General features: G+C 44.1%; 2 protein-coding genes across 11 annotated transcripts in view; one reads left to right on the top strand and one right to left on the bottom strand.

The window, feature by feature from the left end:
* Positions 1–25,370, bottom strand: part of ARHGAP9 (Rho GTPase activating protein 9) — a 34,887-nt gene extending 9,517 nt beyond the window's left edge. For 3 of the 9 annotated variants that reach the window (XM_037844973.1, XM_037844975.1, XM_037844974.1), the window contains exons 1-2: positions 22,905–25,368; positions 22,245–22,402 (exon numbers count right to left, since the gene is read on the bottom strand). In XM_037844973.1, coding sequence (XP_037700901.1) covers positions 22,245–22,402; positions 22,905–23,103 — 357 coding nt within the window. In that variant the 5' untranslated portion in view covers positions 23,104–25,368. Of the gene's footprint in view, positions 1–20,985; positions 21,573–22,244; positions 22,403–22,729 lie in introns of those variants that run through there. The other 6 variants (XR_005218218.1, XM_037844979.1, XM_037844976.1 and 3 more) reach the window with 5 other exon arrangements.
* MARS1 (methionyl-tRNA synthetase 1) lies at positions 1,733–21,049 on the top strand. Of its 2 annotated transcripts, XM_037844971.1 has the most exons (22): positions 1,733–1,841; positions 2,666–2,756; positions 2,945–3,023; positions 3,102–3,236; positions 3,579–3,654; positions 3,909–4,081; positions 4,256–4,362; positions 7,770–7,886; positions 8,044–8,247; positions 8,998–9,199; positions 11,622–11,696; positions 16,847–17,017; positions 17,191–17,286; positions 17,427–17,544; positions 17,917–18,130; positions 19,047–19,178; positions 19,285–19,389; positions 19,477–19,663; positions 20,311–20,382; positions 20,530–20,553; positions 20,642–20,731; positions 20,829–21,049. In XM_037844971.1, exons 1-22 carry the CDS (start codon positions 1,733–1,735, stop codon positions 20,973–20,975), a joined length of 2,724 nt encoding a protein of 907 aa, XP_037700899.1. In that variant the 3' UTR covers positions 20,976–21,049. The 2 variants fall into 2 exon arrangements, with proteins under 2 accessions (XP_037700899.1, XP_037700900.1); XM_037844972.1 differs by lacking the exon at positions 20,530–20,553 and having other exon boundaries at positions 20,829–20,975.
* Positions 25,371–26,153: the final 783 nt, after the last annotated feature.

Below are 26,153 nucleotides of genomic sequence, written 5' to 3'. Positions count from 1 at the left end.
TCAAAGGCTTCTCATTATCCTCAGACTAAAGTCCAAATTTTACAATGTGGCTAACAAAAACTTCCCTTTTCTAGCCCAACTTTTTCACACTCCCCAATACAAACTCCACACTCCAGCCACACACTAATTGCTCACATCCCTAAAGCGACTTGAGATCTCTGATCCTTTGCATATGCTATCTCCTCTGCCTGAAACATTTCAAGCCCTCTCCACTCCCACCAACATTCACCTGGCTAACTTTTTGTTTTGTTTTCTTTTTTACCTGGCTAATTCTTGCTTATCATTCAGATCTTAGCTGAACTGTCACTTGCACTTCTGATCCCTTAAAATTAGGTAGGGGCCCTAACTAGGAGCAACCAATGGAAGCTTTACCTTCCCATCATAACTTTCATCTCACGAAGTCTGTAGAACAGAAGCCTGTATCTGTTTTGTTGATTTTATCTTCAATCCCGTGTACAGTTCCTGGCACAAAGTAACTTCCCTGTGTCTCAGTTCCCTCATCTGTAAAATGTTTTTTGTTTAACAACAACCATTTTATTATAGCTCACAATTCTGGTAGAAATTTGGGTAGGCTGCAGCTTCTGTTCCACGTGGCATTAAGTACGGTCACTTGGTGGTATTCAGTGGGCAGATGGGCTTCACTCACATGTCTGCCACCTTGATGGGCATGGCTGGAATGCTGGGACCAGCTGGAGCTGTCACCAGAATCAGGCCTCTCCAGCATGGCGGTGTCAGGACTTCTTACACATTCAGGCAGGAACTGCATGCTAGGCATTGTCAATCAAGATGCAAATATGGTCCCTTGGAACACATCTAGTATTCCAAGACACCTGAGGGGAACCACCAGGCTTCTTATTACCCAACTTCAAAAGGCCCAGAGCCTTCACAGTTTTTTTTTTTAATACTAAATGAATTAATATATGTAAAATGCATAGAACAGTGCCTGCTACATAATAATAATCACTATTAGGTAGTAATTATCCTTAATCTGAGCACTCAAAAATACTACCGACTTGGGAACTAACCAGGGATACAAAGATGAATAAGAATACCCTTTTCAATTAGTGATATGCTCTTCCTTGCATAATATTACATATTGCCAAACTCTGCCTTCTTACTTCCCCTCAATCTGAACTGTTCTCTACACTTGTCCCGCTCCCCCTTTAATGAGATTGTAGGAGCCTGGGGATATGTCTAGCTAGCTCCACAGGAGCTGCAGACTAGTGTTAAATCTGTCACATTCTTTTTGATCGATAGGATATCTACACCAATTTTAAGTTTGTGGCTAAAGTAAACTTATCGTAACTTCCCACTCTAATATTCTGACTTCCATGAGCTCGAATAGAGAGACGGCCATTGCGAGTGGCCACAGTGATGACATTGCCACTTTATCCTCCACAATGACACGACGAGTCACCTCCGTGGTTTCCGACATCACCCTCCCGCTGTGTTAAATCGTGAAAGTCTGCCGGGCCCTAAACGTAAACGCTTCCTCCGGCTTGCCCACCAAAAATGTACCGCTCTAGCGCTGCATCCACAGCCTCTCCGTCTCTGTGATACTCTTTTCCTGTGTCTTAGTGTTGCATGATGGGAGAAATAGTCTACTTTCCGGGAGCCCTGCGCAGGGGATGGACTAACGCTGAACTTCGTTTCCCGGCGTGCCTCGCGGCGGCCGCTCAACCCAAAGGCGGGAGGCCGGTTCCGGTTGCATCAGCGTGGAGTACAAGGCGAAATGAGGCTGTTCGTGAGCGAGGGCTCCCCGGGGAGCCTGCCAGTGCTGGCCGCGGCCGGGAGGGCCCGGGGCAGAGCGGAGCTGATCATCAGCACTGTAGGCCCCGAAGGTACTCGGGCTGGTGCTGGTGGGTGGTGGTTGAGGGGGACGGACGTAAATATGCTCAACACCCACCCCGCAGTTGTCCTCGCCAAACCCCCAGCCCCATCATACACCCCCATCGACCTTCTCCCCCATTATCCTTTGTCACCCCATTCCCTCTTCCATTCCCGTCATATCTCTAAGTCACTCCTTTTAATTATTCTCAGTATACCTTTATTTCACATCTAGCCTCCTTCCCTTCATCTTCTAGATCCCGTCATCCCAGTGAACCCCTCACTTCTTCACAACCTTCTCCCACACGTATGAGATACCCCCTTACACTCTCTAGTCACTTATATGACAACCCCTAAAGACTCCTTTACCATTCTTAGGAAACTCCTCCCCTTCTAAAACACACACAGCGACACACATATGCTATGTTTGGTTTACCTCTTCTCATTTCCAGCCACCTGTCTGATGTCTTTTAAGCGGTCCCCTTGTCAATCTTCCGAGTCATCTAATTTTGTTCCCCATTGTTCTCAGATTATTCCCTAGATATCCTAGTTAATTTCGGTTGTTCCAGCTCGCTGCTGCAGCACTGTCCCAATACCACTACCCCCTAGTTGCAATCCCCATCTGTTGTTTCCAGCTGGCAGTCTCAGCAGCTGAACTGCTCTGGCTCATTTTGCCCCACCCCCCACCCCTTTTCAGTGGTTCTATCTTGGAACCTCTGGGTTGAAACTGCCCATCTTTCTTCCCCTTTTTCTGAACAATATGTGATGGTTCTTCTAAGTTGACAGAGCATTTCTTTTCTTTTCCCTGTTTTTCACCCCCTTACCTCTCCTGCATCAGAGTGTGTGGTCCCGTTCCTGACCCGGCCCAAGACCCCTGTCTTGCAACTGGATAGCGGCAACTATCTCTTCTCCACTAGTTCAATCTGTCGGTTAGTATTGGTCCTTGGGTGGGCCTAAAGGTGTGGGGAAGTGGCTAAATAAAATCAGGCATACTGTCCTTGTGTGTGTTCTTGTTAGCAACCACTGTTTCACTGTGGGGTGGGAAGAGATGATCATGAAGTGAGCTGGACAAATGGGCCCCTCTAATTCCATTTTCTGCCACTCTCTCCCTGGACAGATACTTCTTTCTGTTATCTGGCTGGGAGCAGGATGACCTCACCAACCAGTGGCTGGAATGGGAAGCAACAGAGCTGCAGGTGGGACTGAGTCATGGGGGATGGCAGGCAGGCCCTGGCTTTGCATGGCCATCCTGACCCATGTCCCTCACATTTTAGCCAGCTTTGTCTGCTGCCTTGTACTATTTAGTGGTTCAAGGCAAGAAGGGGGAAGATGTTCTTGGTCCAGTTCGGAGAGCCCTAACTCATATTGACCACAGCTTGAGTCATCGGAGTGGTCCTTTCCTGGCTGGGGTGAGTTGGGTGTTGAGCTAGGAACTGGGGAATGCTATGTGGTGTAAGGATTAAGTGAGAAGACTGTATTCAGAATATTCAAATTCCAACACTATCGCTAACTAGCTTTGTAACCTTAACAAATCACGTAACTTCACTAATGCTTAATTTTTTCTTCTGTGAAATGGGAGCAATATTAGGAACCGTCTCAGTGGGTTATTGTGAGGGTTAAATGAGATAATGTAAAGTGCTTAGCACAGGGCTTGACACATAGTAAGTGCTCATTAAACATTATTACCACCGTTGGGAAGAAGCTGAATGTCTCACTTGTGTACCTTTCTCTTTTTTTTTTCCTTAACATAGGAGACGGAATCTCTAGCTGACATTGTTTTGTGGGGTGCATTATACCCATTACTCCAAGACTCAGCCTACCTCCCTGGTGAGAACTGTGCATATTATTTCAACCCCAGCCCAACCATAGGAACTTGCTGTAGGGCATTACAGAAAGGGCAGTAGGATATTGAGTACCCTCTTCAGGGTGCAGCTGGGCAGGGGAACTCTGGCAGAAAGATGATGGAAGAACTGGACAAGGTGATTAGAGAAAGCTTACGGAGGAAGTGGGGAGGTCCACCCATGCCTGCCCATACCAGGTCCCCAGATTTGCTGATTCCCTCTTTTCTCCCATGCCGACAGAGGAACTCGGTGCCCTGCGCAGCTGGTTCCAGACACTGAGTATCCAGGAGCCATGTCAGCAAGCAGCAGAGACTGTGCTGAAGCAGCAGGGTGCCCTGGCTCTCCGACCCTACCTCCAAAAGCAGCCCCAGCCTGGCCCTCCTGAGGGGAAGGCTGTCAGCAATGAACCTGAGGTTTGAAATAGCAGAGGAGTCCCCACACAGTCTTGGAGTCTGAGGTGGGGGTGGCTAGGAGATGGCCTTTGAGCATAGTCACTAAATGTTTTCAATTGTTGGAGAGCAAGTAAGAGGTTTCCTTATCCTGTGGGCTCCCCTCTCCTGGTAAGGGATTCTGTTCATTCTTCATAGGAGGAGGAGCTGGCTACCCTATCTGAGGAGGAGATTGCCATGGCTGTAACTGCTTGGGAGAAGGGCCTGGGAAGCTTACCCCCACTTCGGCCCCAGCAGAATCCAGTGTAAGTACGCACAGAGGAGTGGGGCTTGATTTCTTAAGTGAAATTGTTGATAGAGCCAATATCTGACTGCAAGGTCCCTTTGCTGACCTTTCTTTAATTTTCCATCTGCTCCTTTTTATTCCTAAACCTCTTCTTTTTTGCCTGTATTAGCTTGTCACTTTGGACATTCTCTTGGTCAGTCCTCTCTGCACCCAGGTTTTTGGTTACTCTTTACCCCCTGATAGCACGTAAATATGTTTTCCCCATCTGGGTCTCCATTCTGAACTCCGGGTGCTTTTGTCAGACTTACTTCATAGATTTTTTCCACCTCTGCAGGCATCTCAAACGTAACATGTCCAAAACCAAACCTATTATCTTTCCTGCCATTTGTTCTTCCTCCTTTATTATCTGCCTTAGTGAATGACCCCCACCTTCTACCTAGAAATCCAAGCCAGAAATCTTGGTGTCATCTAGACTCTTTTCTTGTCCCCTCCTGCATCATTTATTCATTACAAGTCATTGATTCTAACTCCTAAAAGTCCTTGAACCCATCCTTCCTCTCTATCCTTACTGCTACTATGTTAGATGAGGCCTCACCATCGCTTACTTTCTCTTTCCCTTCTGCCCCATGGTCCACACTGCCACCAGAGTGACTGCTTAACATTGCACATATTATCATCTTTTCCTTTTTCAAATTCTACAGGGGGTTTCTTTGTGTAGTTCACAAGGCCTTTTGTGATCTGACTCCTGCCTGCATGCTCGGTTACACACACACACACACACACACATCCATTTTAAATTGTTGTTGTGGTAACATATATACAACATAAATTTTCCCATTTTAACCACTTTCAAGTATACAGTTCTGTGGTATTAATTACATTCACAATATTGTGCTACCGTTATCACCATTCTTTATCAAAACTTTTCCTTCACCCCAAACAGAAACTCTGTACCCATTAAGCTTTAACTCCCTTTCCCCCCCTCCCTTACCATCTCTGGTAACCTGTATTCTACTTTCTGTCTCTATGAATTTCAGCATCATATTTTGTCACCGTCCTATTACACTAAGACAATATGCACACATAACATAGACTTTTGATCATAATGAGTGTTTACTGCTTGCCAGGCCCTGTGCTAGGAGCTGGGTATACTGAGGGGAACAAAACAGACAAGGCCTCTGCTCTCCTGGAACTTTGAATCTAGTAGGATAGACAGATATTTTTAAAACTGCTGCACCAATATTTAATTACAGATTTTGATTAGTCCTACAAAGGAAAAGAACAGAATGCTGTGAGAGAAAATATCAGAGGATACTGATTTAGAGGTCTCTAAAAAAGTGACATTTAAATTACAACTTGCAAGATGAGTAGGAGTTAGTCAGGTAAAGGGTGGGGGAAAGGGTATTTCAGCTGAGTAGAGATCTAGATGTGTTTTGAGAGGGAGGCAGGGCTGAGATCCTTTCATACTCTCACACTTCTGTGTCTCTGTGCATGCTGTTCCTTCTGCCTGGCATGCCTCTACCTTATCTACCTGATGTACAACTGTTTCTCCAGAGGGCAGCAGAATTATTTCCCTCTCAGTAGAGCTTGAGACAGTTGAAGTGCTTCATCTTCTGAGAGCTCCAATTGGCATATTATATTGTAATTGTTTCTTTACATGTCTATCTCTTCACTAATCTGTAAGCTTATTGAAGGCAGGTTTGTCTTTTCATTTATGTGGCCTAGCACAGGGCCAAATGTTCGGTAGATATTGATAAAATTTGAATGAATTAAAGTCCATACTTTGCTCATTCATTAGTTTTGAATGTTTCTTAAGTGTCTGTTGTGGGTTCAGTTTAGTACTGAGCACTTTGGGGCTAATAAAGAATAGGAGATAGAATTTCTCAGGTTTTAAACAGGTTAAGATTTAAATGCATATGTGGAGTAGACAATTGCCATTTAAGACCCTATAGCCAAAATGTCCTCTGTGTTGTCCTCTCCAACTGAAGACTATCCTCAGTTCTTTGATCAGTAAAATTCTACCCATGCTTCAATGCCTAATTCAAGTGGTTCTGCCTCTTTGAAATCTTCTCTTAATTCTAGGCTGGAGTGCTTGCTTACCCTCCTTCAAACTCCCTTGGAACTTTGTACCTCTCATTGCACTGGTCTCAGCCAGCAGTTTTTTAACAGAATGTAACCCCCTTGAAAGCAGAACCATGCAAAATCATCTATCTGAAACAGTAATAAGCACATTCATAAATGTGTGACAGGTGGGTAAATGAGTGAAGTCACAGGGTAACGCCAAAGGAGCACTATGCAATATGATACAAAGACACAAGAATGACCATGGGGGAGGCTGGTTGTCAGTGAAGAAGGCTTTTCTGAAGGAGCTGATTTCTAAGCTAGAGTTATGAGAAAATTATGGTATTCAGTTAGAATGAGAAAAGTCAATGAGTGCAGAAAAAATTAATGGGATCTGTTGTGGGAAATTTGCCATAAAATTTTCTAGGAAGTAGGTGGGACATCTAACTGGGATACATAAGAGCAGCTGGGAAGAATGGGTGAGGTCAGTGTGGGGGAGTCATCTGAGTCCTTGCTAGTAGTAGAAACTATGGGAATCAGTGAGCTCTGGGGATGTCCAGGGTTGTAGGGTATGGTAAATGACAACGATGGGGACCAGTGATAATAGGATGAGAATGGTTAGAAAGATGAAAGGAGCTCTTTTGATGTGTCAGTGCTAAGGAGGTGAGGGTGATGATGTGTGAAAAAGAAATACTGAATTGAGTGACTTCAGACAGCAGGTTGATGGTATTTGGGGGAAAGTGGGGAGGAGAGGGCAGCTGTGGAGGCAATAGTGGGTGCCTGCTAGTTTGAGTTAGTCCATGAGGTAATGACACACATGAGTTAGGGAAAGAAGAGTCAAAGTTTATAAAAGGAATTGGTAAGACTTGTATTTGGGGTGATGAGCTGTAAGGGTTTCAGATAGCGACTGGAGGTAATATTAACATTACACCTGGGGAGAAGGGGAAAGGTCAGTGCTGGGGAAGTATCCTTGGGTGACATTTGAGCTCAGGCGGTGGGGAGAATGATGGTGTTGGACAGAGCCTGGGGAGCGTTTTGGCAATACCTGGGAAGTTTGAGCCAGAGAATGAGCTGATGGGGCAGAAGTGATGGTAAAGAGACTGTTGTCGGAATGAGGCTCCTTAGTAGCAGTACATGAAAGCTGCTCACTGTGGGCAGGGCCCTGTATTCAGAACTGTAGTGAGATCTTATGGTCCTGTGGGAAAGACAGTTCATGCCAGGAAAGGCTTCAGATGTACATAAGCCTGTGAATATACAACACAAATCAGTATCTGGGTATTCTGTGCAATTTTGGTCCCCTCTTGAATCGGGCTTCCTGATGCTGCATGTCTCCCATGGCCTTTTCTGATCTTTCTTCCCTATCAGGTTGCCTGTGGCTGGGGAAAGAAATGTGCTCATTACCAGTGCCCTCCCTTATGTCAACAACGTCCCCCACCTTGGAAACATCATTGGTTGCGTGCTCAGTGCTGACGTTTTTGCCAGGTGGAGCCAGCTATTGAGGAGTGGGGATGGTCTTCTGAGGGTGTGGTGGGCTCTGAGGGAATAAGATGCCTTGAGGGTGGAGGCTGGAGGGATCTTGGAGACAAGGGAGCAGTTGAGATGCCTCTCCCCACCCCATTATTACCACATTCTCTTCCAGGTACTCTCGCCTCCGCCAGTGGAACACCCTCTATCTGTGTGGGACAGATGAGTATGGTACAGCAACAGAGACCAAGGCTATGGAGGAGGGTCTAACCCCCCAGGAGATCTGTGACAAGTACCATACCATCCATGCTGACATCTACCGCTGGTTCAATATCTCGTTTGATATTTTTGGTCGCACAACCACTCCACAGCAGACTAAGTAGGTTTCCTGTGGTTAGAGACAGAAATGAGGGAGTAATGGCTGGGGCTGGGGATATTGAGACTATTCTGGAGACAGAAGGAACCAGGGTGGCTGTCTAGGAACTCCCTCTAAACTTGGGATCTGAATGTTGCATTATAGACGGGATGCAGTGTGTACAGAAGCCTGACTAGCGAAGGGAAGGGAGAGACAAGACGTAGGCTCATGGAAGCATCTGCTCTCCCTCTGCCACTTCCCTTCTCCCTGGGTGCCACGAAGTGTTAAGGCATACCCTCCCATTCATAACAAGTGTACTCATTCTTCCTCTATGTGATCTTCATCTTTATAAATACTCGATATTGGAGACAGGCTGCTAGCTCACACTGCTGTGCCATTCAGCATTTGGTCTGATTTAATTTTAATTTTTAGGACTTATTAAAGAACAGGCACAGTCCTGTCTTTTTGGAGATTTTTGTTAATGAAGACTACAAAACAGATATATCTGTACTCAACAAAAATAAATTCTTAAATGTAGAGGAAAGAGTGTGTGGGCAGGTAGGGAATAGGAGTGAGTGTTCTCTGGATGAGTGGACTCATCCAGTAAAGTTCCCTATAGATGAACAAATGGCCTTTGCCTCGAGGGGCCCTTTGCCTGATTTCTTTGGAGCTTAGCCTAAATGAGCTTGAGGTCCTTGGTTGGAGTGGCTGGAGGATGACTTCCCCTGACCTCTTCTGACCTGCCACTCCCCTGTCCCTTACTCACCTCGCCAGAATCACCCAGGACATCTTCCAGCGGTTGCTGGCACGAGGTTTTGTGCTGCAAGACACTGTGGAGCAACTGCGGTGTGAGCACTGTGCTCGCTTCCTGGCTGACCGCTTTGTGGAAGGCGTGTGTCCCTTCTGTGGCTATGAGGAGGCCCGGGGTGACCAGTGTGACAAGTGTGGCAAACTCATCAATGCCACTGAGCTCAAGGTGAGAGGAGGCCTCATGAAAGCCAGGGAGGAGACCATGCATACTCCCAGTCTCATCCCATTCAGGATTTTTATCTTAGTGTTCAAGATGTCTTACCAGTGGCCCTTTTCCACCCCATTTCAGCAACTCTTCATTCAGTTCATTTGACAAATATGTATTGAATGTTTACTGTGTGCTCAGTGCTGTGTTAAGAAATAGACAAGTTGAGATTGTATTTCCCTTTTGCTCTTGCTTCAGACTGCCTGATCTGCCCTTTTTGGTATCATTCTCTTTTTCATAAGTACCCTGTCTTTTCTGCTAGTCCACTTTTACTCATTTATTAATTTATTTATTCATTTATTTTTTCAGCAGACACTTATAGTAGTGCCCTCACAGTGGACCAGTCGCTGTTGTAGGTGCCAGGATATAGCTGTGAACAAGATAGAGTTTTATCTAGTGTGGGGAGGAGACCAACACTAAACAAGGAAATAAATAATATAATCATAGAGTAAACTGACAGGGAGATGAGAAGTACTTCCTGGGGAAGAGTTTAAGTTAGGTGATTAGGGAAGACCTCTCAGAGGAGGTAATATTTGAACTGAGATTTTAACTGAAGGACAAGAAAGAGCAAGCCAGGTGATGAGTGGGGTTAAGAGTGTTTGAAGCAGAAAAGCCAGGGAATTCAAAGGTTCTGAGGAGGCAAAGAGCTGAAAGGGTGACATTGAAAAGAAGTCTAGTGTAGCTGGAACACAGTGAGTGAGGAGAATGGATTGAGACGAGGTCAGAGAGGTAGGCAGTGGCCAGATCACAAGGGCCTTGTAAGCCATTGTGGGAATTTAGATGTTATTCAAGTTTAATGGCAACCTGCTCTGGAAAATGGATGGGAGGGAAGCAAGAGAGAAAGTGGGGAGACCAGTTTGGCGGCTAGAGTAGTAGTCCAGAAATGATGGCTTGGACTATGTTAGTAGCAATAGAAATGAAAAAAAAAAAAAAAAGAAAAGGATTTGAGATCTATTTTGGAGGTAAACCCTATAGAGCTGGATGGATTAGAAGTTGGGGTTTGAGGGGACAAGATGTCTTCTAAAATCTTGGCTTGAGTGGCTTGGGTGGATGATAGTACCATTTGCTAAAATGGGGAAGATTGGGAGAGGATCAGGCTTTCAGTCAGAATTCAGTGATACTATTTGGATATGTTAAGTTTGAGATGCCTACTAGACATCCAAGTAGAACTGTTAGGTAGGCAGTTGGATATAGGCATGTGGAGTTCAGGAGAGATGTCCTGAGAGTTACAATTTCTCATCTTCAAAAGCCCAGATCAGAACTCATATGGAAGCTTTCATTGATTAGCCCCATCTAACTATTTACTCCCTTCGGTGTTCATATACTCAGTTTGTACCACAGCTATATGTATTTTTTGACGTTTTGAAAAATCTGCAGTTGTTTCTTATGGAAGCCATCTCTCCCTAACTTGATTGTAACTTCTTCAAGGAGAGGGAAACTGTGTCTTCTGTTTATAGCTCCTTCCTCCCCTCACACAGCTGTGCTCCGTACCTAACATATGCTCAGAGAATGCTTTTTCCTACCCTTTGGAGTAATAGCACAGAAATGTGAAAGTCTGAGGAACAAGTACAGTTATACAGGTTTAGAGAAGGCCCAAGTAGTTGATGAACTGACTGCATATAATCATGAAGCTAAGCTGGTGACATACTGGAGAGTTCATCTCTCTGCCTCTCCACTGGTCTGTACAGCTTCCCTGGCCTGCAGTCCTGATCCTGACTGTGTACCCTTGGTCACTGTTCCAGTTTGCTAATGCTGCCATTATGCAAAATGCCAAAAATGGATTGGCTTTTATAAAGGGTATTTATTAGGTTACAAATTTAGTTTTAAGGCCATAAAAGTGTCCAAACTAAAGCAACAAAAAGAGGATAACTTCAGTGAAGAATGGCGATGGCATCTGGAACACCTCTGTCAGCTGGGAAGGCATGTGGCTGGTGTTTGCTGGTCCCATATTGTGTTTCAGCTCCTCTCAGCTCCTGTGCATCCTTGCTTAGTTCTCCCAGAGTGTGTCTCTCTAAGCGCCTGGGGGTCCTCTCTTAGCTTCTCCGGGGCCAATTCTGGGCTAGCCCCTCCAAACATCTCTTAAGTGTCAGCAAGCATCTGGGTCTGTGGGCTCTTAGCTTCTATCTTAAATACACCAGTGAACTAAATCAAGACCCACCCTGAATGGGCGGGGCCCACACCGCCATGGAAATAATTTAATACGAGTTCTCACCCACAGTTGAGTGGGTCACATCTCCATGGAAACATTCATTCAAAAGGTCACACCCTAATCAAGATTAATAGGTCTGGCCCCACAAAATTGGATTAAATAACATGGCTTTTTGGGGGACATAATATATCCAAACAGGCACAGTCACCCTGTCTCTTGACTTTTCCTTCACAGAAGCCTCAGTGTAAAGTCTGCCGTTCATGCCCTGTGGTGAAATCCTCCCAGCACCTGTTCCTGGACCTGCCTAAGGTAAGTGGACTTTTCCCTCAGCCAGCTGTGGGTGACCTTTTTAGCTCCCTCAGCCCCAGCCACAAATACTGATACCATATGGCTTTCAAATGTTTTCAGTTAAAAATTATACAGGCTTGATTGTTAACTGTAACGGATTAAAGGGTAAACTGTGAAAACACTAAACTCCTGGCCCACTTGCCAGAGGTATTTTCTATTGCTCATTTTCCTTTGTTTCTACTCAGAAATGTTCTATGCATATTACAGCATTTCTGTGCCTTTTTTCTTAATACAAATTAGATCATGGCATTCACACTGTTCTTCAACCTGTTTTTGTATGCTTTACATGTCTTGACCAATTTTCCACATTAGATCTGTCTCCCATTTTTTTTTTTAATTTTTTAACTTTTTATTTGGAAATAATTTCAAATGGACCAAAAATTTGCAATAGTACAAAGAACATCCATGTACCCATTGTCCAGACTCTCCAGTTAAGATTTTGCTCTATTTGCTTTACCATATTCTCTCTCTCACTCTCTATAAATATATATATACACACACACACGTACCTGTATATCCTCTTTACTTCTAAATATTTCAGTGTGTATTTCCTAAGAAAAATGACATTTTCTTGCATAGTCACAGTACAGTTAACAAATTCAGAAGACTTAATATTGAAATAGTTGTCTGATCTACCATACATATTCAGATTTTGTCAGTTATCTCAATAACGTCCTTTATAGCATTATTTTTCTTCTTTAATTAAGGATGATGTATTAAGGTTTTTTGGTGTTTTGTTTTGTTAACTTTTTATTTTGAGATAATTTCAAACTTGAGGACAGCTGCAAAAAATAATACAGAACCCATATAGAGAACTCCAGCGTACCCCCATCCAGAAACCCAGATCCACCAACTTTTAATATTTTGCCAAATTTGCTGTGTAATTCTGTTTATCCATCTATCTAGCTATCCATTTTATAAACATTTGAGAGTAGGTTGTATACATCATGCTCTTTGAACACTTAAGACTTCCATGTACATTTCCTAAGAAACAGGATAGTCACTTATATAACCACCTTAAATACAGTTATCAAGTTTAAGAAATTTAACAATGATATAAAGCTTATCAGTCTATGTCTTGATTTCTCAGGTGCCCCAATAATATCCTTTGGGCCTTTTCTCAACTCTGTTATTAGATCCAGGCTAGGATCATGTATTGCATTAAATTGTCATTGTCTCTTTAGTTTCTCTTTTTTTTTGAATTATGAAAACATGTATAGCATAAAGTTTCCCATCTCAGCCACTCCTAAGTATACCATTCAACAGGATTAGTCACATTCACAATGTTGTACTGCGCTTGCTACCATCCATTATCAGAACTTTCCCATCATCTCAAATAGAAACCCTATGCATTCTCTCTCCTGCAGTCCCTGGTAACCTGTATTCTTTCTGTCTCTGGATTTGCATATTCAACATGATGTCTTCAAGGTTCATCCATGTAATAGCATGTATGAGAACTTTATTCCTTTTTCAGGCTAATAATTCCTTTATATGTATATTCCACACTGTGTTTATCCATTCATCTGCTGATGGACATTTGGGTTTCTTCCACCTTTTGACTATTATGAATAATGCTGCTCTGAACAATGGTGTATAAATATCTATCCAAGTCCCTGCTTTCATTTCTTTGGGATTGCTGGGTCATATAGTTCTATGCTTAACTTTGAAGAACTGCCAAAATCTTTTCCAGAGTCGCTGTATCATTTTATATTCCTACAAACAATGTACTGAGGCACTTACTATTTTTTGTTTTTTTGTATGTGTTTTTTTTAATAGCCATTCTAGTGAATGTGAGGTGGTATCTCATTGTGGTTTTGATTTGCATGTCCCTAATGGCTAATAATATTAAACATCTTTTCATGAGCTTATTGGCCATTTGTATATCTTCTTTGGGGAAATGTCTCTTCAAGTCCTTTGCACATTTGAAAAATTAGGCTGTTTGGCTTTTTGTCGTTGAGTTGTAGGAGGTATTATATATTCTGAATATTAAACCCTTAGCAAAGATTTCCAAATATTTTCTCCTATTCTTTTGGTTGTCTTCTCACTTTCTTGATAATGTCCTTTGATGCACAGAAGTTTATATATTTTCAAGAAGTCCAGTTTATCTGTTTTTTCCTTTGTAGCTTGTGATTTGGTGAAAAGTCTAAGAATCCATTACTGAATACAAGGTCCTGAAGATCTTTCCTTATGTTTTCTTCTAAGAGTTTTATAGTTCTAGCTCTTATATTTAGGTTGCTGAAACATTTTGAGTTAATTTTTGTATATGGTGTGAGGCAAGGGTCTACTTTCATTCTTTTGCATGTGGATATCTAGTTTTCCCAGCACTATTTGTTGAAGACAGTTCTTTCCCCATTGAGTAGACTTGGCTCCCTTGTTAAAATATCATTTGGATACTGTAAGTATGCGTGTGTGCCTGGGTGTGTGTGTGTGGGGGGTGTTATATAGGAACTCTGTATTATCTGCATGATTTTTCTCTAAGTTTACAATTGCTCTAATAAAAAAATCAATTGGCCACAGATGTGTGGGTTATATTTAGTTTTTATCTCTCTTTAGTCTCTTTTAATCTGAAACAGTTCTTTAGCTTTTCTTTGTCTTTCATGACATTGCCATGTTTTCAAAATACTGGCCCTGACCTTCTTTTCTTAATAGAACATTCGTCATTTGTTGGATGTTTTCTCTTAATTAGATTCAGGGTATACACCCCCAGTTGGCGTACTACATGAATGATATTGTGTCCTTTCCGGTGGCACTTGGTAGCTATCTGTTTCCTCATTGGTGATGTTAATTTTGATTGGTTGAGGGGTTGTTCAGTTCCTCCGTTGTATAGTTAATATTTCTCCCCTTGCAACTTATAAGCAGTCTGTGGGAATACACATTAAAACCATGCAAATACTTTGCTCTTCATCAGAATGTTCCCTCTAAATACAGCATTCATTGACCATTCTTACCTGAACCAATCTTTATTATGATGCCTTTCCAACTCTACTACTCCTTCCACGTTTATCAGTTGGCATTCTGTCCTCCATCATTCATTTTTTATTTGTTTGTTTATTTAATTATCTGTTTATTATGAGTATGAACTTAGGGATTCCTGTTCTTTCCCAATGGCTTATAATTTATTCCTGACCTAAATTGTTTGCATGTTCAAATTGTACCTTATCTTCCAGTGGGAGCTGGCTCCTCTGTGTGCTTTTAATATCTCCATCATTTTTTTAGGGGGTAGGGGGGTACTTCCTTAATTTCTGACATAACCATATATTCTAGGCTCATTTTGTCCCAGCCTTGGAATCAATCATTTGTTCACAAAGCTCTGGTTCATTTTAGTGATGAACAGTATTAGAAACCAAGATCTTGGTGCTAGGTGTGCTCATTGCTTTTGGGGTGTTGTTGCTTCTAGGCCCTTTCTGCAAAAACAGGCATTTATTTTAGATTCCTACTGACATTTCCAATTCCAATGCTTTCCCACAGGATTTTTCCTCGCTTTCCCTCATTCCATATCTGTTTTTCTCTTCCACAGTAAGAACCCTGGTTCTCAACGTCAGCACTTTTATTCATTTGCTCAATCCTAGAATACAGTAATTACAGAATTGCCTCATCCATACCACTATAAAAATACAAACCTACTAAAAAGAGTCCAGGATCTGATGATAGTTTTGCTTTCTCTCTTCTTTCCTCCCCTAGTCCCCACTGAGGGTATATAGGCAAATCATGTGTTCAAAGTTTCTTGGATTCGTTTTTTCCCTCTTCATTGAAGTTAAATTATTGAAATAAGTTAATGAGTTTGATTCATTAGCTATTTCCCCCTTCATCCTTCTTAATTTAATTTTTAATATTTAGAACATCAACATGCTTCCAGAAATCAAAACCATTCAAAAAAGTATACTTAGAGAAGTGTTATTCCCTCTCTTTGCCCATTCCACCCTCTTTCCCACCCAGCCCCTGTAGGTGATCAACTTCAGTGTTTTCTGATTTATCTTTTTGTGTTTATTTTCATAGTCACTTCTTCCTTAAACAAAAAGTAGCATATGTTCCTTTTCACTTAATTTGTTCTAGAAATCACTCCACATCAGTTCAGAGAGAATATCCTCATTCTTTTCTTTCCTTCCTCCCTCCCTCCCTCCCTTCCTCCCTTCCTCTGTACAGTACTCTGTTCTGTGTTAGGTACCATAGTTTATGCAATCAATTTCCTATGTTAGACATGTAGGTAATTTGTAGTATTTCATAATTATATAAATTATTTCAGTGTAACCTTGTACCTTTGTATTTCTGGAAGTGTATCTTCAGGATAAATTTCTTAAAAGTGATCTCTTGCTGGGTCAAGGGGTAAATGCATATGTAGTTGATTGCCAAATTGCCCTGAACATGGATTGTACCATTTTGCATTCCCATCAGCAATGTATGAGTGTCCCTGTTTCCCCATAGTCCTACCAACAGCATGTATTGACAGGCTTCAAAAGCTTGCCCCATTCTTTTAACAACAGTATGGTATTGATGTGGATGTGTCATCTATACCATCGCTTCAAAAAGATTTATCTTTGTGTTTCTGCTTACAGAAGTGGTATAAGCTTGTTTAAAAATTTTAAGATCCCCATATATGATACAGAAAGTAGAAGATCCCAGAGTCTCACCTGAGAAAAAGTACTGATATATTCCTTCAAATTTTTTTGTTTATGTTAATTGTGTATTGTTTATTTTTATAATAGCATTATATCATATATTACTGTTTTGCAGTTTGCTTTAATTAATGTGTATTGGAGATCTCTTCATGTCAGTATACATAGGTCTACCTCATTTTTTTTAATGGCATTATATTTCCTTGTATTGATATGCCATGTTTCTTTAAACCTACTGAACTATGGGAGTTATTTTTAATTTTTTGCTGACAAACAGTGCAATCTTATATACACATCCCTGCATTCTTATGTGAATATTTCTGTTAAAAAAATTCCTAGAATTGGAATTGCTGTGTCAAAGCATAAAAGACAAAAAGTCTTTTATGTTTTAATTATATGTTGCCAAACCGCACTCAAAAGAGGTTGTACCTGTTACCTTTGGGAAAACCATATAAGACTGTCCTAAATCGGCCCTCTGTCTTTCTCTGCCTGTCCCAGCTAGAAAAGCAACTGGAGGAGTGGTTGGGGAAGACACTGCCTGGCAGTGACTGGACACCCAATGCCCGGTTCATCATTCGTTCTTGGCTTCGGGATGGCCTCAAGCCCCGCTGCATAACTCGGGACCTCAGATGGGGAACACCTGTACCCTTAGAAGGTTTTGAGGACAAGGTAAAAACCCTGTAATCCTTATTCATATTCCAAATTTTTAAGCCTTGGGGTTGAGACCCTGTATTAGGAGAATAGACTGTTGGGTATGTATTGTTTCCGTCTGAAAGTGTGGATTGGTGAATTTTCTCTGTGTTCCTTCATCCTACCATGTTTCCCTTCTCCTGACCTTCCAGGTATTCTATGTTTGGTTTGATGCCACTATTGGCTACCTGTCCATCACAGCCAACTACACAGACCAGTGGGAGAGATGGTGGAAGAACCCAGAGCAAGTGAGCAGTTCTTGGTTAGCCTGTCTATGGGGACATGTTTGTGTGTATGGTGGGGGTGGGGGCTAGAGTTGGGTGTCTGGTCTTTCTTGAGCCTTTGCAGAAGGTCTCAGGAGATCTCTCTCCTGACCCTGTTCCCCTAGGTGGACCTATATCAGTTCATGGCCAAAGACAATGTTCCCTTCCATGGCTTAGTCTTTCCTTGCTCGGCCCTAGGAGCTGAGGACAACTACACCTTGGTCAGCCACCTTATTGCTACAGGTACCCTGGAAGACTGGATGTTTCTGAGGAATGAGGTCTGATGCAGTACTTGGAAGATTTAGAGCAGTGTTGGGTCTTGAATTGGGAGTTGAGATGAAATGGGAAATAATTAGAACATAAAAACTCAGTTCAGAAAAAGGAAATAAGATCCTGAAAAAAAAGCAAAAGTCCAAAGCTAAAATTTTTGTGATGTGTACAAAGAAAGGGAATAACAGCCAGAAAGGAGAGAAAGTCATTACAAGTTCTGTGCAAGCCAGCTACTCGATGAGATATGTTGCTGGACTGGTTGGGGGAGAAGAAAGAGGAGTGAGTAGGTCAGAGAGGGAAAGACACAATTTGAACAGATGGCTCTTATTTTTCTTCTCTGTCCAGAGTACCTGAACTATGAGGATGGGAAATTCTCCAAGAGCCGGGGTGTGGGAGTGTTTGGAGACATGGCCCAAGACACAGGGATCCCTGCTGACATCTGGCGCTTCTATCTGCTGTACATTAGGCCTGAGGGCCAGGACAGTGCCTTCTCCTGGACAGACATGCTGCTCAAGAATAATTCTGAGCTGCTTAACAACCTGGGCAACTTCATCAACAGGTGGGACTTGTGAGAGGTTGGAGTCAGTAGATAAGCTGTCATGGGGCTTTCTCTCTGCTCCAGATGGGAGTGTGGAGAGAGCTGGTAAATGAGTTGGAGGGTTATGAGGAGGATGATAGTGGAAAGCTGATTTTTATCAATCAGGATCTGCTCTTAGCACAGTGTAGTTTGTGCTTAGGGAACAGTTAGCTGTAGAGATGAGATTTAGCAAAGGTGGTCCCAAAGTGAATTTTTGCAAATTGTTTTCTTACTAATGTTCTTTATAGAACTGGAAATGTGTTCTCTCCTAGCAAAAAAAAAATTCACAGCAGACCACTGAAAAATTTGGCTGAAGAAAAGGGTTATTTTGGAATAGGGGCAGGAGGCTTCGCTGTACTCTTCAGAGTTGTTGTTACTTTAGACTCACAGTCCACTCTTGGTCCTTATCTCAGCTATTCTGTAATATAAATAAATATCCTTCATGATTTAATATTCTTCACTCCCACACTCTGAATCCTGGGCCTTTACCTCAGCCTCACCGCTACCCTTTCAGGTTTGGCCATTAATCACATTTAACAGATAGTCCTTACTGGGACTGGTATTTCTTTGATAGCAGTTAATACATAATATTATTTCAAATTGATCAGGGTTTTGACTTCTTAAAAATAAACAGTTGCTTAACTTCATTAGGTTTCTTTAAGGCATGTCTGGTATGGGAGTTGTCTATTATGTGCAGTTATATTTCTTAGGGGAGAAATAAAATAGGGAATTAATTTGTTAAGCTTTGCCTTCCTGCCTAAGGGAGCCAAATGGGGTCAGTTCTGGGCATTAATCTTGAGAGAATGCAGAATTATGGAATTTGAGTCAAATTTCTATAAGGAGATTGGGCAGTAACTCCCCTTCTTTTTTCCCTTTCCCTTCCTCTACCACTATCAAGAGCTGGGATGTTTGTGTCTAAGTTTTTTGGAGGATGTGTACCCGAGATGGTGCTCCTCCCCGGTGATCAGCGCCTGCTGGCCCATGTCACCATGGAGCTTCGGCACTATCACCAGCTGCTAGAGAAGGTTCGGTAAGTAATCTATACCTCTGTCTCATCTCAGTGACCTGCTGGAATGCTGTGGGCTCCACAGTGGTTCCTCTAGGGCCTTACACCTTGGCCTGCCTCCCCCTTCCAGGATCCGGGATGCCCTACGCAGTATCCTTACCATATCTCGTCATGGCAACCAGTACATTCAGGTGAATGAGCCCTGGAAGCGGATTAAAGGCAATGAGGCGGACAGGTAAAAGGATGGGGTTAGTTACGGGAATGAAATATTTGATAGGTTGTGTCTTCCTGGAGGTCCTGACTAATCTCTCTTCTTCCCCAGGCAGCGGGCAGGCACAGTGACGGGCTTGGCAGTGAATATAGCTGCCTTGCTTTCCGTCATGCTCCAGCCTTACATGCCTACGGTGAGTGCCACCATCCAGGCCCAGCTGCAGCTTCCACCTCCAGCCTGCAGTATCCTGCTCACAGACTTCCTTTGTACCTTGCCAGCAGGACACCATATTGGCACAGTAGGTCTCTGAGGGTTTGAAGAGCCACCCTTTCCTAAAATTCCTACCCTTGCTGTACAGCCTTTGGGATAAGGTCAGAGAAGATCTGATAGTTCTCCAGCTTTACTTTGGGTTTGGGACTCTCACAGCTGTTATCTGAACCCCTTCCCCACTCCTCCCAGCTCTGCACTTAGGCTTTACTTTTGTCTGCTAGAAAACCCTTGGCATCAGTTTTTACAAGTCCAGTATTATCTGTAGCTTCTGTATCCTTATCATTCATCATGCCAGAACCCAATACATGGCACATAAAACTAATAGGTGTACCGTAGAAGTCTGAAGAAACTCCATAATGCTAATAGTGGGTGAGAACTTAGAGTAAGCCCTTTCCTCTTTGACAGAAGATGATTAAGTACACCCCTAAGCTCCTATGTGGGACCGGCATCCATTGAATAGTTTATTCTTTGACCCTATGAATATTTTGGGTTGTCATAGTAAATGCCAGTGCTTTTTCTGGATTCTTTCCTGAAATCAGCAGGTATGTACTCAGTAGTATGCTCAGTTTTCTTCTAAAGTATATTTAGGGTTCCTAAATGTCAGAGATTGCAGAGGATCTCTGGTTAGCCTGGTTATCATCTGGTTTGGATGATTCACAAATTCTTTTTTCACAGGTCAGTCCCTTGTTCCAAAAGTTGGAAAATGACCAGATTGAAGGTTTGAGACAGCGCTTTGGAGGCGGCCAGGTGAGAAAGCTAAAGACTGTGCTCTCTCTCACCGAGCAATAGCCACAGCGTCACTTCCTTCTTAGTTTCCCTAAGTAGTTCTTCCTCATCACTGTTTCCTTTTGATCCTGCTGCTTCCTCACTTCTAGTTTTTCTTTCCTGTCTTAGCTAGAAGAGACCTTGGTGTTAAAGGTAATTACTTTCCCCATGAGAAGTTATTAAACTGGAGGTTGGGAGGGTATTTATGGTAGTGGGTGATAACTCTGTTGTTCTTCTCCAGGCAAAACCTTCCCCCAAGCCAGGAGGTGGAGGGACTATCACAGCTGGATCCCAGCAGATACAGGTGCTGATGAACGAAGTGGCAAAACAGGTATGAAGCTTAAGCCCTTTGGGACACTGGGAAAGCTGAATCGTAAAGTCCTTTTCTGGTCTCACTGTTGTTATTTCCCCCAACCTTCATCTCTTAGGGCAACATTGTCCGAGAACTGAAAGCACAAAAGGCAGACAAGAACCAGGTGGCTGCAGAAGTGGCTAAACTCTTGGAACTAAAGAAACAGTTGGCCCTGGCTGAGGGGAAACCCCTTGAGCCCGCTAAAGGCAAGAAGAAAAAGTGAAAGAGAGAAGTTGGCTCATAGTCACTTTAATAGATATGGACAGTAATAAATAAATGTACAATCTCTATATACAAGCTGAGACCATTTCCTTTTGTCTACCCCAAACCTCCCCGCTACTGAATACATGGTGTTGAGGGTCACATCATTGGCATTAGTGACATAGTAGTCAGTAGTCACTTCTGGGAAAGGCAGGCAGTGGCTCAAGAGGGAAGTAATAGTCTCAATTGTTCATGCTTGGTGTAGGTTAACCATTCGGTCAATCAGAGCTCGGCGAGTCGCCTCCACTTCCCTGGTCAGGCGCTCAATTTCTTGCTTGAGCCGTTCATTCTCTTCAGCTAGCTGTACCACTTTCCTTTCATTCTCCTGTTCTTTCTCCTTCATGCGCTGCTTCCCTGCCCGGGCTGGGGACTGGCCACTCTGTTTTCTTTTCCTGGGTCTTCCTTGATTTTCCTCTTCTTCCTCCTGAGCCAGGGAGCTCTGACTGGAATCTGAAGAGTGAGGGCTCTGGGAGGTGCTTGTGACCTCTGCTGGTCCTGGCTCCTCAGTCAGCCAAGCCAGAGAGGAAGGGTCAAGAGTGGTGAAGGTTTTTGATTCTTCCTTCAAGGAAAGTGGGAAAGGTAGGATAGAAGTTATCTGAGAAGGGAAGGACAACATCCTCCCCTAGCCTTAGGCCTAAGCATTCTTTATTTTTTTTTATTTTTTATTATGAACTTTAACCTATGTACATAGTGATAACTTTCAAAGTATGATTTCACAAGTAGAGAGCAAATCTCAAAGAATGTCATGGGTCACAGTTCCACAACTTCAGCCATTTCCACTATTGTAAAATATAACATACAGAAAGGTGTCATCTCTAGATGTACAGCTCAACAGGCAGTCATATAGGTAATTTCAAAAATTGTTATGGGTTACAGTTCCGCAGTTTCAGTTCTTTCCTTATTATGCAATACAAGGTACATACAGAAAGGTGAAGACCTTCAAGGCACAATTCAACGAGCAGCTATAGAATAAATCCCAAGGGATGCTATAGCCTACAGTTCCACCATGTCATTTACCTCCTTCCAGCCATTCCAACACCCAGCATCCAAAAATATACATATACTCATATAAAGTTTCAGTATTCATAGACCTTTGTTCAATCTTGTTTGTTGCTACCCCTTCCTCTCAATCTCTTCATCTTCAGGGGTGTCTAGGCATTGAGCACCCTAACTTGTTCATATTGAAAGGGGGTATTGATGGTATGGGGAAGGGGAAGCCTAGCATTCTTACCTCCTCGTGTCCAAGGGGTGAGACGTAGGTACCCCCGTTTTCATCTGAGGACAGGACCTCCTGCAGGTCCTCATACCAGGCTTCTAGCTCCCAGCTGGACAGTGTCCCGAAGGAGAAAGGCAATGACTCAGCTGCCATCTCTGTGGTTGGATCAGACTCTGGAAAAGTACATACTCAAGTTAGTGTGAGTGGGCAGAACAATCACAAATATTTCCTCCTTGCTTTTGCCCAGCACTTGATGAAGCAGAGTGCCTGGAGATACATTCTTATGGGGACCTAGTAAAATTCCTTAGCCCCTGCACAAAATCCTCCTGGTAGTTTCCAGGGTTCATTTATGCTCCTTTCTCTTTCTGTGGGAAGCTTGGACAAATAGTCCTTTGGGTCAGTGTAACACTGATAGGGACTGTGGTTTGGTGAGAACAATTGTCTTTATTGGGGTTGACTGCACAATTTAGGACATGCTCTAAGAATAATGATTTGAACACCTTGTGAGGAGCAGGCCAGGAAGATGGACGTGGCTGGCAGCAAAATCTTGCTCAGATTCAAACCCTTCTCCCCCACTTTCTCTAGGTCTTGTCCTAACTTCTTAGGGTTGCAGCAAAGGGAAGTGAAGCAGCATCTCTTAAGACTTGATCTTGGGAAAGGGTTAGTTAAATTTACCTGCTTTCAGGTGTGGTGATGTATGAAGATACTCTTCCTTCTGGAACACTGTGGGGGAAAAAAAATAAATGTTAGCCATTTTTGGAAAAGGGAGGGGCAGATTGCTTACTTCTATCTCCAGCCTCCTACTTGTCCTTCCATTTATCCTGTCTTGAAGTGTATGGGAGCAGTTTGGATAGTTAATGGTCCCTGTAGCCATTTCCAAGGACAGAAGAGAGCCTGACTTCCTTTTATTTTTAGTTTGCTGATGTTTTGTAGTTCTGATTACACAATAGCAAAGTCCTGGCCAACTCGGCTTTCTCTAAAATCACAGCAGGCCTCCAAGCTGCCAGGGTAAGGACTGGACCACAGGGAAGGGAACAAATCAAGGGGCATTTTCCTAACTCCATTCCCATACTGACATCCTTCATATGTACATTTCCAGTCTGGACCTCTCCTGGGAACTCCAATTCAACTATCTTAACTGTCTACTTACCATCTCCATTTGGATATCTTACAGGCATCTCAGGCTTACTATGTCCCAAACTAAACTGCTGATCTTCCCCTTCCAACATCTTCCCCATCTCAGTAAATTGATCTTATTTTCTCTCTTCTCTCCCACCCCACAATCCAATCTAAGCCACAAGCAAAATCTCTTAATGCAGTCCTGAAAAATAACCAGAATATGAACACTCAACATTGTTTCCAGTCTATATCAAGTTATCATCCTCTCTCCCTTCGATTACTGCTGTTCTCCCAGTTTCTGTTCCTGCTACTACTCCTCAAGTCTATTATCCACAATACAGCAGACAGAATGAGCCTTTTAAAACCTAAGTCAGGTCATGTTTCTCTGCAAAAAACCCTCCAATGACTTCCTATTCCACTCATATAAATGGCTCAAGTCCTTAAAATATCTTACAAGGTACTATACAATCTGCTCCTCCCCTGCCCCTCCATTTCTCTCCTCACTACCCTCTTGTTGCCTACTCTAGTCCATCCAACTGGCCCTTTGCTCCCTAAAGACCCCAGGCATACTCCCACCTTAAGGTCTTTACTATTGCTCTTCCTTCTGGAAAGCTCTTCCAGATATTTGCATGCATGTCCTTTAGGTCTTTCACTTAAATGGCACCTCAGTGAAGTAATCCCTGACCACCTTTTGTAAAACTGTAACCCCTACCATGAGCATTCTCTCTTCCTTTCTCGGCTTTCGTTTTCTCCACTGCATTTGTTTACTCTGTGCCTCCTTCCACTAAAATGTAAGCTCTGTGAGCACAGAGATTTTTTTTCCCTCTTGTTCACCAATGCACCCTGGGCCCCAAATGTGTCTGGCACATAGTAAGTGCTGGATAAATATTTGTTAAGAATGAGTGGATAAGTTTCCCCCATGTGTCTTACGGGGTAGGGAGGACTAAGCTCAGAAGCAGAGTGGCGGCTGCCTATCCCTGGGGACTGCAGATGCAATATCGCCTTCAGTGTTTCTCTGCAGGGTTGTCCTCCCTGGGGATGGCTCCCTTGCCTTCCAGTGCGTGGGACCTGGCTTTCATCAGCAGTGGAGCCCCAGGCCAGAGGGCTGCAGAGCCAAACGGGGCTGGCCTGATGCAATGGTTACACAGAGATTGGTTGGGAGACAGGATGGGGGAAACAGGCAGGGACCAATCCCAGAGGAAGGACAATACACCAGGGAGACTCCAAATGGCTTCCCACACTTAGGCTGCTCTCTTATGCAGGAGGCCGGGAGATTCTGGGGAAAGGGAGAATCCATCTCTGCTCCTTGTCCATTTACACCCCTCCTCCCAGAGATTTGGGTCAGTCTCCTTAAAGTTCTCCTGTCCTTTGCCAGGTGTGGAGTAGCTCTCCCATGGAGGGTCCAGGAGCCACCAGCTACCAATGTGGCCAGGCTGGTCCCAAGAAGCTGTGGCTGGGACAGGATTTCGAGTGGCACAAGGGTAGGACTGCTGGTGGCTAAGCGGCGGCGATAGCAGCCCGAGCCACGGTCACCTAGCCTTCTCGGCGCGGGGGTATGTCCTGTTGACCCGTCTCCCACTAGACAGGTCTAACGAGGAGGCCTGGGGTCAGCAACCCGAAAGACAGGAGTCTCTGGGAGGCAGCCGGCGCCCCCTCGCCCAACAGCACAGAGCAGGGCCCGTACTCCGGGCAGAAGTGGAGTGACGCTGTCATCCAGAGGAAGAGAGGTCTGTGAGCACCACTCCTGAATAAGGGATTCCTCCCATCCCCCCCCCCCCGGAGGGTCACTAACTTCACTGTGGAGGGGGTGGGGCCACATCCTAAAGAGCGGATGCCTTAACTTTGGAGGGACAACCCATGTTCGTGAGAGTGGGAAGGTAAAGGGCAGATGGGGAGCCAGTACTCACCTCTCTCCTCAGATTCCGGATCTGACTTTGGCTTCGTCGCTGCCACCCGCTCATCTTCAACATGATCCGCTCCGTACCTTAGACTCAAGCCTCTGACCTCAGCTGAGCTCAGAGCAGGGATCTTTTAACGTGGCCTTGCACTCCTCTCTGGGGCGGGAACCAGAAGCCTACCAATTAGAAAGCGGCACGCCGGCGCTGGCCCCGCCTCATCCCCTACATCCACCACTCAGGAGCCCCGTGGCACCAGCCCCATCGTTCCCTCCCGCTTGGGGGGTCAACGTCGCGTTGGACCCGGAAGTGGCTTCGGATCACGAGGCTTCGCGGAGGAGGTGGGTGAGTCATGCGCGCGCGCGGAGGGGAGAGCTGGAGGGGGAAGGGGAGGAAAGGGGGGCGGGGATGATGCAATGTTTGGCAACCGGAGCCTGCGCGCGCACGCGCAAGGGACAACGAGAGTGGTGGGAGGCGTGGGGCGGGGAGGGGGAAGAGGAGAGAAGGCGGGGCGCCAACTCCCGGCACCCAACGGCTCCAACAGCTATCAACCGCGGCTGCTCCCAGGCTGTCCATATGCCGCCCTGCGCGTGCGAGGCCTCAGCAGCTTGTCTCTTCAGGAGCTGTTGTTCCGCCGACCTAGCGTTGCCCTCTGTTTTACCTCCTTCGTAAGGGACTCCCGTTTTCCTTGCCCCCTGCAGCTAAGGGCACGTACTCCTTTTGAACCTCCCTCCTTTGAAAATCTCCATCCATCCACCAGAATTGTCAACACCTTCTCAACTCTTCATAAGAGGATCTCCTCTTTTAGTCCCCTAACCCTCCGAAAAGGGGCCGAGGTACTCGAATCCCCTTGGTAATCATTTCGGCTTCTCTTGAGAGCACACCCTTTATCTTTGTAAGTTTCTGATGA

The sequence above is a fragment of the Choloepus didactylus genome, chromosome 8 (genome assembly GCF_015220235.1).
Source record: "Choloepus didactylus isolate mChoDid1 chromosome 8, mChoDid1.pri, whole genome shotgun sequence".
In the NCBI taxonomy this organism is placed as follows: Eukaryota; Metazoa; Chordata; class Mammalia; order Pilosa; family Megalonychidae; genus Choloepus; species Choloepus didactylus.
This window is presented reverse-complemented; position numbering and strand designations above follow the sequence as displayed.